This window comes from Scyliorhinus torazame, chromosome 14 (assembly GCF_047496885.1).
Source record: "Scyliorhinus torazame isolate Kashiwa2021f chromosome 14, sScyTor2.1, whole genome shotgun sequence".
Taxonomy (NCBI): Eukaryota; Metazoa; Chordata; class Chondrichthyes; order Carcharhiniformes; family Scyliorhinidae; genus Scyliorhinus; species Scyliorhinus torazame.
This window is the reverse complement of record NC_092720.1, coordinates 12,954,639-12,971,468: the sequence shown is the minus strand read 5'-3', so window position 1 is coordinate 12,971,468 and position 16,830 is coordinate 12,954,639. Positions and strand designations below refer to the sequence as shown.

The 16,830-nt window shown below is 49.3% G+C and overlaps 1 protein-coding gene across 10 annotated transcripts in view; it reads left to right on the top strand.

Annotated features, from left to right (window-relative positions):
- LOC140389529 (IgGFc-binding protein-like) overlaps positions 1 to 16,830 on the top strand; it is a 266,128-nt gene that overhangs the window by 63,321 nt on the left and 185,977 nt on the right. For all 10 annotated transcript variants that reach the window (XR_011934415.1, XM_072473722.1, XM_072473723.1 and 7 more), the window contains 8 exons: positions 10,997 to 11,196; positions 11,300 to 11,680; positions 11,784 to 12,070; positions 12,494 to 12,774; positions 13,029 to 13,166; positions 13,255 to 13,511; positions 13,804 to 13,888; positions 14,733 to 14,798. Coding sequence is in view for 9 of the 10 variants with exons in the window: in XM_072473722.1 (XP_072329823.1) it covers positions 10,997 to 11,196; positions 11,300 to 11,680; positions 11,784 to 12,070; positions 12,494 to 12,774; positions 13,029 to 13,166; positions 13,255 to 13,511; positions 13,804 to 13,888; positions 14,733 to 14,798 (1,695 nt within the window). In the remaining variant the exon portion in view is untranslated. The remainder of the gene's footprint in view (positions 1 to 10,996; positions 11,197 to 11,299; positions 11,681 to 11,783; positions 12,071 to 12,493; positions 12,775 to 13,028; positions 13,167 to 13,254; positions 13,512 to 13,803; positions 13,889 to 14,732; positions 14,799 to 16,830) is intronic.

Here is a 16,830-nt window from a genome sequence, read left to right as displayed (position 1 = left end):
TCAAGAAGAGTAAAATAGATTTTGAGAGTAAACTTGCTCAGAATATAAAAGCAGACAGTAACAGTTTCTACAAATATATAAAACAAAACAGAGTGGCTAAGGTAAATATTGATCCTTTAGAGGATGAGAAGGGAGTCTTAATAATGGGAGATGAGGAAATGGCTGAGGAACTGAACAGGTTTTTTGGGTCGGTCTTCACAGTGGAAGGCACAAATAACATGCCAGTGACTGATGGGAATGAGGCTATGACAACTGAGGACCTTGAGATGATTGTTATCACTAAGGAAGTAGTGATGGGCAAGCTAAAGGTAGACAAGTCTGGCCCTGATGGAATGCATCCCAGAGTGCTAAAAGAGATGGCTAGGGAAATTGCAAATGTACTGTGATAATTTACCGAACTTCACTAGACTCTGGGGTGGTCCCGGCGGATTGGAAATTAGCAAACGTGACACCACTGTTTAAAAATGGAGGTAGGCAGAAAGTGGGTAATTATAGGCCAGTGAGCTTAACTTCGGTAGTAGGGAAGATGCTGGAATCTATCATCAAGGAAGAAATAGCGAGGCATCTGGATGGAAATTGTCCCATTGGGCAGACGCAGCATGGGTTCATAAAGGGCAGGTCGTGCCTAACTAATTTAGTGAAATTTTTTGAGGGCATTACCAGTGCGGTAGATATCAGGGAGCCAATGGATGTGGTATATCTGGATTTCCAGAAAGCTTTTGACAAGGTGTCACACAAAAGATTGCTGCATAAGATAAACTTGCATGGCATTAAGGGTAAAGTAGTAGTATGGATAGAGGATTGGTTAATTAATAGAAAGCAAAGAGTGGGGATTAATGGGTGTTTCTCTGGTTGACAATCTGTAGCTAGTGGTGTCCCTCAGGGGTCAGTGTTGGGCCCACAATTGTTCACAATTTACATAGATGATTTAGAGTTGGGGACCAAGGGCAATGTGTCCAAGTTTGCAGACGACACTAAGATTTGAAAAAAAATATATATTTTTTATTAAGGTTTTTTAACAACACAACTTTTTTCCCCTTACAAACAATCACCCCCCCCCCCCCCGTAACAAAATAGCGCAAATTCTCCCTGAGCAAGATATATACAGGACAAGATGGTATATTTACATAGCTTTATACACTGGCTCTTGGCCGCGCGTACCGTTTCCCCCCACCCTCCATGCTATCTCCCGCTCGTCCATCCCCTCAAACAGTCTCTCGTCCCCCCCCCCCCCCCCCCCCCCCCCCCCCTCAGGGTTGCTGCTGCTGCTGAACGACCTTTTAACGCTCCGCGAGATATTCTAGGAACGGTTGCCACTGCCTGTAGAACCCCTGTGCAGACCCTCTCAAAGCAAACTTAATTCTCTCCAATTTTATGAACCCCGCCATGTCGTTAATCCAGGCCTCCAGGCTAGGGGGCTTCGCCTCCTTCCACAATAGCAAGACCCTTCGCTGGGCTACTAGGGACGCAAAGGCCAGAATTCCTGCCTCTTTCGCCTCCTGCACTCCCGGCTCATCCACCACTCCAAATATTGCTAGCCCCCAGCTTGGCTTGACCCGGACTTTCACCACCTGGGATATTACTCCCTCCACTCCTCTCCAGAACCTCTCCAATGCCGGGCATGACCAAAACATATGGACATGGTTCGCCGGGCTCCCTGAACATCTTTCACATCTATCCTCTACCCCAAAGAACCTACTCAGCCTCGCCCTCATCAGATGCGCTCTGTGAACCACCTTAAATTGTATCAGACTGAGCCTGGCACACGAGGAGGAGGTATTAACCCTACCCAGAGCGTCGGCCCATAGCCCTTCCTCAATCTCCTCCCCCAGCTCCTCCTCCCATTTACCTTTCAGTTCTTCTACTAGCGCTTCCCCCTCTTCTTTCATCTCTTGGTATATTTCCGACACCTTGCCCTCCCCGACCCATACCCCCGAGATCACCCTATCTTGAACTTCTTGTGCCGGGAGCAACGGAAATTCCCTCACCTGTCGCCTCACAAAAGCCCTCACCTGCATATATCTAAATGCATTTCCCGGGGATAACTCAAATTTCTCCTCCAGTGCCCCCAGGCTCGCAAATGTCCCGTCAATGAACAGGTCCCCCATTCTTCTTATCCCAGCCCGATGTCCATCTTCCCCGGGACAAACTGGTGGTTACCCCTGATCGGGGACCACATCAATGATCCCATTGCACCCCTGTGTCTTCTCCACTGGCCCCAGATCTTTAGTGTTGCTGCCACCACCGGGCTTGTGGTGTATTTTGTCGGCGAGAGCGGCAGCGGTGCCGTTACCAACGCCCCCAGGTTCGTTCCTTTACAGGACGCCATCTCCATCCTCTTCCATGCCGCCCCCTCTCCCTCCATAACCCACTTACGGACCATCGCCACATTTGCTGCCCAGTAGTAACTCTCTAGGTTTGGCAAAGCCAACCCTCCTCGGTCCCTGTTGCGTTCCAAGAACCCTCTCCTAACCCTCGGGGTCTTATTTGCCCACACATACCCCATGATACTCCTACCTACTCTCTTGAAAAAGCCCTTGGTGATCACGATGGGGAGGCACTGAAACACAAACAAAAACCTCGGAAGGACCACCATTTTGACCGACTGCACCCTACCCGCCAACGAGAGCGGGAGCATGTCCCATCTTTTAAAATCCTCCTCCATTTGCTCCACCACCCTTGTCAAATTCAGTTTATGTAGGGCCCCCCAACTTCTGGCTATCTGGATCCCCAGATACCGAAAACTCCTCTCCGCCCTCCTCAGCGGTAGGTCCCCTATCCCTCTTTCTTGGTCCCCTGCCTGTAATACAAAAAGCTCACTCTTCTCTACATTAAGCTTGTAGCCCGAGAACTCTCCAAACTCCTTCAGAGTCTGCATGACCTCCACCATCCCCTCCATTGGGTCCGCCACGTATAGCAGCAGGTCATCCGCATATAGCGATACCCGATACTCCTCTCCCCCGCGGACTATCCCCCTCCATTTCTGAGACTCCCTAAGTGATATGGCCAAGGGTTCGATCGCCAATGCAAACAAGAGGGGGGACAGGGGGCACCCCTGTCTCGTCCCTCGGTACAGCCGAAAGTACTCCGACCTCCGCCGGTTTGTCACTACGCTCGCCACCGGGGCGCTGTAAAGGAGCTTAACCCATCTAATAAACCCTCCCCCGAACCCAAACCTGCGCAATACCTCCCAGAGGTACTCCCACTCTACTCGGTCAAAGGCTTTTTCCGCGTCCATAGCTGCCACTATCTCCGCCTCTCCCTCCTCCGATGTCATCATTATCACGTTTAAGAGCCGCCGCACATTGGTATTTAACTGCCTGCCCTTTACGAATCCCGTTTGGTCTTCGTGAATCACCCCCGGGACACAGTCCTCAATCCTAGTGGCCAGTACCTTCGCCAATAGCTTAACATCCACATTGAGGAGCAAAATCGGCTGTGGATCCTTATTTCGCTTTAGAATCAGGGAGATTGTCGCCTCCGACATTGTCTGGGGCAGGGTTCCCTCCTCTCTTGCCTCGTTGAAGGTCCTCACTAGTAGCGGGGCCAGCAGGTCCACATATTTTCTATAGAATTCCACCGGGAACCCATCCGGCCCCGGGGCCTTCCCCGCTTGCATGCTCCCCAAACCCTTACTCAACTCCTCCAACCCAATTGGTGCCCCCAAACCAACCGCCTCCTGCTCCTCCACCCTCGGGAACCCCAGCTGGTCCAGGAATCGCCTCATCCCCCCTTCCCCCCCTGGGGGCTGGGATCTGCACAGCTCTTCATAGAAGTCCTTAAATACCTTATTTATTTCCCTTGCCCCTCGAACCGTGGCTCCCCTTCCATCTTTGATTCCCCCTATTTCCCTCGCTGCCGCCCTCTTACGGAGCTGGTGCGCCAGCATCCGACTGGCCTTTTCCCCGTACTCGTAAGTCGCCCCTTGCGCCTTCCTCCACTGTGCCTCCGCCTTGCCCGTGGTCAGCAGGTCAAACTCCGTCTGGAGCCGTCGCCTTTCCCCAAGTAATCTTTCCTCCGGGGCCTCTGCGTAGCTCCTGTCCACCCGCAAGATCTCCCCCACTAGCCTCTCCCTTTCCATTCCCTCTATCTTCTCCCTATGAGCCCTGATGGGGATCAGCTCTCCCCTGATCACCGCCTTCAACACCTCCCATACCACCCCCACTCGCACCTCCCCGTTGTCGTTGGCCTCCAAGTACCTTTCAATACACCCCCTCACCTTCCCACACACCACCTCATCGGCCAGCAGTCCCACATCCAGCCGCCACAGCGGGCGTTGGTCCTTCTACTCTCCCAGCTCCAGTTCCACCCAGTGCGGGGCATGGTCCGAAACGGCTATGGCCGAATACTCCGTCCCCCCCACTCTCGGGATGAGCGCCCTGCCCAGAACAAAGAAATCTATCCGGGAGTAAGCCTTATGCACGTGGGAGAAAAAAGAAAATTCCCTGGCCTGCGGTCTTGCAAACCTCCAAGGGTCCACTCCCCCCATCTGATCCATAAACCCCCTAAGTACCTTGGCCGCCGCCGGCCTCCTTCCCGTCCTTGATCTGGAGCGGTCCAGTGCTGGGTCCAGCACCGTATTGAAATCCCCTTCCATTATTAGTCCTCCTACCTCCAGGTCCGGAATGCGCCCCAACATGTGCTTCATGAATCCAGCATCATCCCAGTTTGGGGCGTATATATTTACCAACACCACCCACGTCCCTTGCAACCTACCACTCACCATCACATATCTCCCTCCATTATCCGCTACGATAATCTTGGCCTCAAATGACACATGCTTTCCCACCAGAATTGCCACCCCTCTATTTTTTGCATCCAATCCCGAGTGAAATACCTGTCCTACCCATCCCTTTCTTAACCTGACCTGGTCCGCCACCTTCAGGTGTGTCTCTTGGAACATTGCCACATCTGCCTTCAGTCCCTTCAAGTGCGCGAACACTTGAGCCCGCTTCACCGGCCCATTCAGGCCCCTCACGTTCCACGTTATCAGCCGGATTGGAGGAACTCCCCCCCCCCCCCCCCCCCCCCCCTCCCCCCCCCCCCCCCCCCACCGCCGACTAGCCACCTCCTTTTCTGGGCCAATTCCTTGTCCGCGTCTCCCTCACTCTCTAGTCCCCCAGCTGGGGGACCCCAGCCACCTCTTCTGTGTCCCGTTCTCTTTCGGCCAGTGCAGCAGCAACCCTTTCCCCCCCCCTCCCTCCTCTCCCCCCCCACCCCCCGCTAGATCCCCGTCTAGCTTTTTTGCTCCCCCCCATATCCCTCCCGTAAGTCAGCTGACGCCTGCTGACCCCGGCTTCCCCCGCCATCCCTTTAACCCCCCCCGTGTGGGAATCTCCCAATCAATGTACATTCCTTTGTTCCCCTTCCCGCCTTTTTTTGCCGCGTGCGGGAAAGACAACCCCGCGCTTCCCAAAGCCTGCCCCGCCTCCCATGGCGCAGCTCCTGTCATGGCCTTGTCCCTCCCCCCCAGCCCATATATCCTTTCCTGCGCGTGGTTGACCCCCTATGTACAACAACCGTCATACTTCAACCCTCAAACACCCCCCTCCCACACAAACCCTCAATTAGAGTCCAATTTTTCAGCTAGTATAAAGGTCCACGCCTCTTCGGGCGTTTCGAAGTAGTGGTGTTGGCCATTATGTGTAACCCACAGTCGCACTGGCTGCAGCATTCCAAATTTCACTCCTTTCCGATGCAGCACCGCTTTGGCCCGGTTGAAACCCGCTCTCCGCTTAGCGACCTCCGCGCTCCAGTCCGGGTATATTCTGATCTCCGCATTGTCCCACTTGCTGCTCCGTTCCTTCTTGGCCCATTTCAGGACCCTCTCTCTGTCCGTAAACCGGTGAAATCTCACCACCATCGCCCTTGGCGGCTCTTTTGTCTTGGGCTTCCTCGCTAGCACTCGGTGCGCCCTATCCAGCTCCAGCAATCCCGGGGGGGCCTCCGCACCCATCAGCGTCCCGATCATTGTGCCCGCATATGCCGCGGCATCGGCCCCTCCACTCCTTCTGGGAGACCCAGGATCCTCAAGTTGTTTCTCCTTGATCTGTTCTCCAGGTCTTCGAGTCTTCCCGCTCACGTCCTGTGCAGCGCCTCGTGCCGCTCCACTCTCCGCCAGGCCCACGAGCTCGTCGTCGTTCTCACTCACTTTTTCCTGGATCTCCTGAACCTTCACCTCTTGGGCTTTCTGGGTTGCTCCAAGTTTTTCCACCACTGCCAGTATAGGCGCCACCATCTCCTTACGCAGCTCCTCGAAGCAGCACTTGATGAACTCTTTCATCTCCTCTCTGTCCATGGGCGCCGCCATTTTGTTTTTTTCTTCTTTCTTCTCCCGCTGCTCCAGGACCGCTTTCCTCGCCGTTTCACTGCGGGTCCGGTCCATGCAGGTCTGTAGGGGACTTCCTCCGTTCTTCCCCACGGGTTGATTTTTTTTTTTAAAGGTCCGTTGGGGCTCCGTTAGCGGGCCCAAAAGTCCGTTCCTGCGGGAGCTGCCGACTCGCGCGGCTTAGCTCCGCATCGCCGCGACCCGGAAGTCCAGACGACACTAAGATGAGTGGTAAAGCAAAAAGTGCAGAGGATACTGGAAGTCTGCAGAGGGATTTGGATAGGTTAAGTGAATGGGCTAGGGTCTGGCAGATGGAATACAATGTTGACAAATGTGAGGTTATCCATTTTGGTAGGAATAATAGCAGAATGGATTATTATTTAAATGCTAAAATATTAAAACATGCCGCTGTGCAGATTACGAGGGGATTACGAGGAGAGGTTGAGTAGACTGGGACTGTACTCGTTGGAATTTAGAAGGATGCGGGGGGATCTTATAGAAACATATAAAATTATGAAGGGAATAGATAGGATAGATGCGGGCAGGTTTTTCCACTGGCGGGTGAAAGCAGAACTAGGGGGCATAGCGTCAAAATAAGGGGAAGTAGATTTAGGACTGAGTTCAGGAGGAACTTCTTCACCCAAAGGGTTGTGAATCTATGGAATTCCTTGCCCAGTGAAACAGTTGAAGCTCCTTCATTAAATGTTTTTAAGATAAAGATAGATAGTTTTTTGAAAAGTAAACGGATTAAGCGTTATAGTTTTCGGGCCGGGAAGTGTAGCTGAGTCCAAAAAAGATCAGCCATGATCTCATTGAATGGTGGAGCAGGCTCGAGGGGCCAGATGGCCTACTCCTGCTCCTAGTTCATATGTCCTTATGTTATGTTCTTGTGCTAGCAATCGGAGATCTGTGATAAAATTAGAGATAGTCTCCCCATTTTTTTGGAATCTGTTACGCAGGTTGAATCGTTCCATGATTTCATTTGACCGTGATTTACAGTGTTCATCAAATTTTGCCATTATCACTTGAAAGCTATTTTTATCTTCATTGTCACCATACGTAAAAGAGTTATAAATGTCTACAGCTTGCCGGTCTTCCGTTGAGAGTAATATCCCAATCTTTCTCTCGTCGGGGGCTGCATTTAAGGCAGTTTCCAGTTACTATTTAAATTACCGGCAGTTTTCAGCAACTCTGGAAGTGGCATGTGGTCCATCGCTTCGGTAGGTTGTTTGGAATCAAAATGCTGCGAAGTCTTCCACAGCCGAGAGGCCGGCCCGTTACTTTTGCTGCTTGTTTTGGTTCTTTCTGGTCTCTAACCTAATCTATCTAGTACTGTCCGATTAAAGCCAATCTGGTACCATGTTTTGTTATCTGTAAGGCAGGTAATCTGTGCTACTCAACGCAGTTACAGTAGAGGCTTTGGAAGAAGGCTTGGAGTCATCCAGAAGTTTTACAGAAGGTTTATTGAGCAACACAACTTAAATAACTGTGTGAGTTCTTACTTGAAGAACTGTACTAGTAGGAAGGTTATTACTTTTCTATACACTGCAACTAGGCCTGACCGCACTAGCAGCCCTGAGCTAAATCTCTTCCTCTGTTTTCCTCACAGTCTAATCCACCCAACAGCCAGAGGGCTGCTTGCTTCCCCATTTTATACATGCCAGTGCTGCCCCCTAGTGGTCTTTCCATTACCCATCAGCCCCTTCTGTACATACCCATGTAAAGATCGCTACAGAGATCATTTCGGGAACAGTGATCATAATTTTGTAAGTTTTAAGCTGCTTATGAAAAAAGACAAGAGTGGTCCTCAGGTGAAAGTGTTAGATTGGGGGAAGGCTGATTACAACAGCATTAGGCAGGATGTGGAGAGTGTTGACTGGGCGAGGCTGTTTGAGGGAAGATCAATATCCGGCAAGTGGGAGGCTTTCAAATGCCAGTTGATTAGAATTCAGGACCGGCATGTACCTGTGAAGACGAAAGATAAGGGTGACAAGTATAGGAAACCCTCGATAACGAGGGACATTATTAATCGTAAGGTCTAAAAGGCTTAGGACAGGGCAGCACGGTGGTGCAATGTTAGCACTGCTGTCTCACGGTGCTGAGGTCCAAGGTTCGATCCTGGCTCTGGGTCACTGTCCGTGTGGAGTTTGCACATTCTCCCCGTGTTTGCCTGGGTTTTGCCCCCACCAAAGGAAATGGAAGAGTACTAAATGAATACTTTGCCTCAGTATGCACCAAAGAGAAGGACTTGGTGGATGAGGAGTACAGGGTAGAGTGGTGCTTTCTGAATGGAAGGCTGTGACTAGCAGCGTTCCACAGTGATCAGTTCTGGGGCCTTTGTTGTTCGTGGTGTGTATAAATGATTTGGAAGAAAATGTAGCTGGTCCGATTAGTATGTTCGCAGATGGTCAGAGGCTTTTCCCCAGGGTAGAGGGGTCAATTGCTAGGGGGCATAGGTTTAAGATGCGAGGGGCAAGGTTTAGAGGAGATGTACGAGGCAAGTTTTTTACACAGAGGGTAATGGGTGCCTGGAACTCGCTGCCGGAGGAGGTGGTGGAAGCAGGGACGATAGTGACATTTAAGGGGCATTTTGACAAATACATGAATAGGATGGGAATAGAGGGATACGGACCCAGGAAATGTAGAAGATTTTAGTTTAGTCGGGCAGCATGGTCGGCACGGGCTTGGAGGGCCGAAGGACCTGTTCCTGTGCTGTACTTTTCTTTGTTCTTTGACACAAAAATTGGTGGAGTTGCGGATAGTGAAGAGGATTGTCAGAGGATACAGCAGGATATAAACTGGTTGGAGTCTTGGGTGGAGAAATGGCAGATGGACTTTAATCCGGACAAGTGTCAGGTAATGCACTTTGGAAGGTCCAATGCATGTAGGAATTACATAATAAACGGTAGAACTCTTGCGAGTACTGACAGGCAGAGAGATCTGAGCATGCATGTCCACCGATCGCTGAAAGTGACAATTCATGTGGATAAGGTGGTCAAGAAGGCGTACAGCAAGTTGGCCTTCATTGGTCGGGGCATTGAATATAAAAATTGGCAAGTCATGTTGCAGCTGTACAGGACCTTAGTTAGGCCTCATTTGGAATATTGTGTCCAGTTCTGGTCGCCACACTACCAGAAGGATGTGGATGCTTTGGAGAGGGTACAGGAGCGGTTTACTAGGATGTTGCCTGGTATGGAGGGCATTAGCTATGAGGAGAGGTTAGATAAACTCGATCTGTTCTCACTGGAACGACGGAGGTTGAGAGGATACCTGATAGATGTCTGCAAGATTATGAGTTAAATGGACAGAGTGGATAGTCAGATGCTCTTTCCAAGGGTAGGAGAGTGAATTACTAGGGGACAAAGGTTTAAAATGTGAGGGGAAAAGTTTAGAACAGATGTGCGAGGGTGGTAAATATATGGAATGTGCTGCCTGGGGAAGTGGTGGGAGCAGGTAGGATAGCGGCATTTAAGGGACATCTAGACAAATACATGAATAGGGTGGGAATGGAAGGATACGGACTCCGTAAGTGCAGAACGTTTTAGTTTAGGCCGGTACCATGGTCGGCGCAGGCTTGGAGGGCCGAAGGGTCTGTTCCTGTGCAGGATTGTTCTTTGTACCTTATCCTGCAACCCCAGGGGTGGCAGCCGAGGAAAGGACGGCACCTCTCTCTTTACAAAATACTGGATCTGCGGGCACCTGAAACCGTTTCCCCTGGGCAACTGATACTCTTCCTCCAGGCCCTCCAGCTTCATAAATTTGCCCCCTACAATCAGATCGCCAAATCACTCATCCCTGCCTGCCGCCACGCCCGAAACTTCACATCCAACTGCCCCCCACCCCTCCAGGTGCAAACCTATGGTTGTTGCAGATAGGTTCCTATACTGAGGCACCCTCCAGTCCCAAATGCTGCCTCCACTGCCCCCACACCCTTAAGGCCGACACCACCACTGGGCTCATGGAGTGCCTGGCCGATGGGAACGGCAGAGGCGCAGACAACAAAACCCTTAAACTCTTTCCCCTACACGAAGCTGCCTCCATCTGCCCCATGCCGACCCCTCCGCCACGACCCATTTCCTGACCACAGCAATGTTCGCTAACCACACAAATCCAGAGATCAGCGCATTGTCGAGAATGCCTTCGTCAGTGGCGAAGGAGCTGAAGGGGTTTATGGAGCACACGATGTAAAATGCCACTCTGTAATAAATCCCATTGGTATCTTTGAAAGCTGTGTTGTCGAGCTGTGCCTGTTGGCAGGAAGTCAAGATGCTCTGTGCAATGCTCTCCAAATCTATGCAGATGCGTGTCAAAATGCAGGAGTGAATATTCCACCCTGGAGAAACTCCACATTCTGTCGTATGTATTGGCCAGCTGCTGGTGTTTTAACTTGAATATTTCCTTATTGCGCCTGAGAAAAGTCCTCTGTTTGTGATATTGTGTTGGATGGTTCATTTTGTCACAGACTTGCTATTTTCTGTTCAAGTTCTTTTAGTTCAATTTGTTCACGTGTTTGTTTTGATACTTTCCATTCTTGTGATCCAGGTGAATTCCAAAAGTATGTGTGTGGCTTTTTCTCCATGAGTCTTCCTTCTCCGTTGTCTTTATAATCATAAACATTTTCTGGTCTCAGAAGCCTTAAAGGTTTTCTTATACCTTCTTTGCTTTCAGGTGTCAACTGTCGAGTCAATAGCCACTACAATGCATGTGCCAGTGCTTGTCCAGCCACGTGCACAGACCGTTTTGCCCCAGAGAACTGCAGCAAGCCCTGTGTGGAGGACTGTGAGTGTAACATGGGGTCTGTTCTCAGTGGAAGCTCCTGTGTGGCTGTAGAGAACTGTGGCTGCGTCTACAACAACAAATACTACGAAGTAAGTTTTCCGAGCAGTTGTAAGTGTTTTTGGTACCCTTTGGTTCTTTTACATGAGGAGTATGTCGTAATATTGAAAATCACCCTTGCTCTTTGTCTGTCAGAAAGGGACAATGTTCTGGGAAGAGGGATGTGTAAAGCGTTGCCGCTGCACTGGAAATGACCACACAGAGTGTGAAGCAGCGTCTTGTGGAGCAGAGGAAATTTGCAAAGTGCAGGATGGAAATTTGGGATGTTACCGAGCAGACACTGCAAAGTGCCACATTTACGGTGACCCGCACTATACCACATTTGACAGGAAACTGTACCACTTCCAGGGTGCCTGCAATTATACTGTGACTGAGACTTGTGGAAATACATCCGTGCAGTTTTCTGTGACAAGTAGGAACGAACACAGAGGCAGCCCAACGTGGTCTGCTATTAATTCCATTGCTTTGCGACTTGATGACCTTCATGTTGCAGTGAGGAAGCATAAGCTTGTTTATGTGAGTAACCTCACTGATCGGTAGAGTTTTCTGACTTAATGTATTGTTGATCAGTGGTAGTCCCTGTCTTTGTTGTTACTAATCTTGGTAATGTTTTGTTTAGGTGGATGGGGTGAGGGTTGACCTCCCTGTGAATCCCCGTTCTTCGGTAAGGGTATCGATGGCAGGATCATTTGTTATGGTCCAGACAGACTTTGGTTTTCAGCTGAAGTTTAATGGTGATGCCGAACTGTTTGTCATGCTGGATGAGAGGTACAAAGGGCAGCTGTGTGGCTTGTGTGGTACCTATACTGATGACCAGCTCGATGACTTCTTGATGCGTGATGGAATTCTAGCGTTGGATTCCAATCAGTTTGGAAACAGCTGGAGAGTTACTGATGATGACTGGCTGTGAGTATTTCCTGCACCGTATTGTGAATTAAGGTAAATGCAGTGCAACTGGAAAGAGTTCGGCAGAGATTGAGGAGCTATGGCAGTAAGTGCAGTAAGTAGAGTAGTTGGTTGATGTAAAAACGACTGATTTACTTGGCGGAAAGTCTGCAAATTCCTGTAAATGTCCACATGAACGGGTGAGTTAGGTTCTGTTCAATCTCTGTGATTTGCAGTGAAGGCTTGAAATGGATCCTCCAGGATTGGTACATATTACATTGAAATATGATCAATGCATAACAGAAGTACATCATGCCTTTAGTGGGAACGATTTTGACAGCACCTGTATTGCTTTCTTTGTCCTGTGCATTGACATTGGAGGAGGAAGTAAAATGGGAGATTTTCTAATTTGGCCAGAAATCATACATGACTTTCCTTGCACAGGTGTAATCAAACCGCTCCACCACCACACACCTGTGAACCATCATCAAATGAAGAGGCCGAGGAATACTGCAAAATAATTTTGGCAAGCAATGGCCCTTTCAAAGATTGTCACTGGTTTATCCCTCCTCAGTTGTACTTTGAAAGCTGTGTGTATGATCATTGTGCCACTGGAGGAGATTCTGTGTTGCTGTGCAATGCTCTGGCGTCATATGCTTCAGCCTGTGAAACAGCTGGTGTTGTTCTGGGAGACTGGATGGAACAGAGTGGCTGTGTTGAAAAAAGTAAGTTTGATATCACGTATCTTTACTTGTTCTTTTCCACCATTTTGTTTCTCAATCCTTCTGAATAGTTATACCAAAAAAAGACACAATTTCCCTTCAAAACACATGCCCAATATTAATAATCAGCTTTGTGTGCGTTTAGTTGACTTTAGTGAGTTGATTGTGTTTCTTACGTAACTTCCTTGTGACGGTTTTAACTGGTTTAATTTCTGGGTAATTCTGCATGCATTAAACATTGTGTATTCAACATACAGGTTGTGCATTGGACTGTAATTTTGATGTTGACCTGTGCAATTGGACACAATCCAAGACAGATAATTTTGACTGGAAACGCATCAGTGGGTCAACACCATCAAGCCACACCGGGCCGTCTTATGACCACACCACTGCAGGTAGGTGAAGTGAGATCCTTACCTTACCACTAGGTGTTGACTGAGCTGATGATTTGTTTCTAACCAGTGAGCATAATTGTGTGTCCAGGTGGCTACTACATCTACCTCGAAGGCAATGACGGCAGTGAAGGAGACAGAGCACAACTGGTCAGTGCTCCATGCAAAAAGACAGGAGCTCAGTGCTTGCGATTCTGGTACCACATGTATGGAGTAGCTCAGAACATGGCTTTGAAAGTTTACCAGGTTGAAGGTGGGATACCAGTGCTAATGTGGCTGGAGACAGGAAATAAAGGAAACAGATGGATTGCAGGAGAAGTGGTCCTGCAGCTCTCGGGAAAGTCTCAGGTAAATTATGTGGATAATATTTGTGTAATTGTTTTTGCATTTTTGTTTTGTGATAAATTCGGGCAACATGCGCCCTTTACTCAGAAATCACATCGCGATTTTGTTTCTTGTGCTAACATTTAACTTGTTAATTATAAATTAGAATAGATATCTTGGGTTGCTTAAACAAAATAGAGAATTGATGTATTCATGCTATTTTCCAGTGTGACTGGAAGGAAGATAGTGAAATTGTATTGTTTGACTTGCTGTTGCCATCTTTTGCTTGCTGCTAGTGTGCTGCTTTCTCTTACAGATCCTCATTGAAGCAGTCCGGGGAATTGACTATCGCAGTGATGTTGCTGTGGATGACATCTCCTTCCATACTGGATGCTGTGGAGGTTTGACTCATTTTCTGATGTATATTGTGATTTTTTGACTTTGTGACTGAAACATTGATGAACATGAGACCATTAGCAATTGGAGCAGGAGAAGACCATGGGTGCGATTCTCCCAAAAGGGAACAAAGCCCGCTAGCAAGTGCGTTTAGCAGCCTGTTTCCCGGCACTCGCAGTGCTGAGTAACACATGACTATTCATCACATCGGCCCACGAAAGGGTTCCACCCCACCCGCCCCAATACCCCAGCCCAATGGCACGCGCACAAAAAATGCCAGCTGGTATTGTCACCTGCGCACGTTTGCAGATGGCACCAAGTGGCACTGCTAGGGTGCCAGGCTGGCGCAGTCAGGGTGTCTGGATTGCACTGCCAGGGTGCCCAGATGGCACCAGCAGTGCCAGGGCACCACCCTGCCCAAACGTCAGGCAGCTGGGGGCCTCATATCCCTTGGAGAACCCCACGAGTGCCATTCCATCTGGTCCCCGTCTCTTTCTCTCGGCCTGAAGTCTACTCAACAATGGATAATCCACAACCTTCTGGAATTGAGAATTCTGAAGATTCACAACTCCCTGAGTAAAGTAATTTCTCCTCATCTCAATCCTAAATGATCGACGCCTTCCCCCTGAGATTGAGCCCTGAGTTTGAGATTGGCCGGCCAGATGAAAGCACCTCTCTGTGTCCAGCACTGGTTTTAGTTTTGTGGTGGTGGAGCATTTTGATTACACCTGTGATCTCTTTCTGTAATTTGTGGTCCTTTCTTGTTTTCCACATTGAGCTAGTCTGGAAAGTTGACTTGATTTGTTTCTAACATGGATTATTTGAGTTTTTACCATTTTTTGTTTGCAGATATGTGTGACACAACAGCCACAACGAGCACTCCAACTACAGCCATCACCGTGACTCCTGAAACTGGTAAATGGAAGCAGCCGACATATGAAGTGGGACATGGAATGTGCTGTTCTTATTGCAGTCTCATTTACTTTGAGTTGCTAGTTAGAGTCTGCTACTTTTTCCACCAATCCTGTGGGCAAGATCTTTGATCTGTTCACGACGGCGGTATCTTCTGATCCTGCCGACACCCCACCTCTACCGCGGGCTTACCGGCGTACTCGGGTGAATTCAATGGGAAATCACGGGGTGAGACGGTGGCACAGCGGCTAGCACTGCTGCCTCACAATGCCAGGGACCCGGGTTCAATTCCATCCTCGGGTGACTCTCTATGTGGAGTTTGCACATTCTCCCTGTGTCTGCCGAGGAACATGTCGCCGCGGGGAGACCAGAAATTCTCTCCCTATATTTCTATTTATCATTTAATCTGTCTCGTTTAATTGAGTCCAAATACTACTGAAGCTATTTCATTTTTCATAAAGGACTGATAACTTTGAATCAAAATAACGTTTGATAATTTTTTAATGTGGGAAAATTATTGGGAAGGTGTTCTACAAGCATGATGCAAACACCAAGATATGGAAGCTAAGCAGGTGGCTGGGTTGATTTCTCATGTGCTTTCTGATCCCCTGTTAGAATGGTGCGTGTAATGATACAGACCAAGGGTAGAATCTTGATGAGTCGCCGGGAGTGCCTCTTCTTGGGATGATCTGTTGAACCACAAGGCAGTCAGGCAGTGGTTGGACCAGTGGTGGGGCTTTCCCTGGGATCAAGACTCCAGTGGCGGGAGTTTCACCTATCATGGCCGGAAGCTCTTGTGCTCAACAGCACCACTGTGGAGGCTGTGGCTGCTGCCAGAATAATAAGCACTAGACTGTCAGCATCATGATCCGACCCAGGCCACAGGTATATAAAATGCGGAGTACGAGGTAGTAGTTTCATCAAGTCGGGAACGAGCAGGATGGATGTTGGGCTGTCAGCAGTAAGGACAGGGGCTTGTTCTCAGTGGGCCAGCACTCCCTTCTCCATGTCGAGACCCTCGATCAGAAACGCAGTGTCTATGCTTGAGGGACGCACAACCCTCCGCGAGATGACAAGCTGGCCACACGGTGTTTTAAAAAAATATTTTTATTAGGGTATTTGTAGTTTTTATAATAATAACAATAACAGCAACATAAACATGGTACAATAAACATTTCCATCCCCATCACATTCTTCACCCCCCCCCACCAATCAAGCAATAGTCTTAGTCTAGCAACTTAATTATCCGAAAGTCGACGAATGGGCTTCACCTCCGGGCGAACCCTAACATTGACCCTCTTAGGGCGAACTTTATTTTCTGGAGACAGAAACCCAGCCATGTCACTAACCCAGGTCTCCAATTTGGGGGGTTTCGAGTCCCACCACATTAGTAGGATCCGTCTCCTGGCTACCGGGGAGGCAAGGGCCAACATGTCAGCTCTTTCACCCCCTGAACTCCCGGCTCTTCCGACACTCCACAAATCGCCACCTCTGGACTCAGCACCACCCGTGCTTTAAATACCATGCACATAGCCTCAGCAAACCCCTGCCAAAACCCTCGAAGCTTCGGGTATGCCCAAAACATGTGGACATGATTTGATGGACTTCCCGTTCACCTCGCACACCTGTCCTCTACACCGAAAAACTTACTCATCCGGGCCACCATCATGTGTGCCTGGTGGACTACCTTGAACGTATCAGGCTGAGCCTGGCACATGATGAAGATGTGTTAACCCTGCTTAAGGAATCCGCCCACAGACCCATCTCTATCTCTCCCCCTAGCTCGCCTTCCCGGTTGCTCTTTAGGTCCTTTATTGGGGTTTTCTCCGACTCCATAAGTTCTTGGTACATTTCTGATACCTTTCCCTCTCCCATCCATGTTCTGCAAACTACCCTGTACTGTATCCCCCGCGGTGGGAGGAGTGGGAAAGTAGGAACCTGCCTTCTCAAAAAATCTGGTACCTGCAGATATGTAAACCCATTCCCTGCTGGCAATTCAAATTTATCCTCCAAAGCTTTCCAGCTGGGGAAGCTC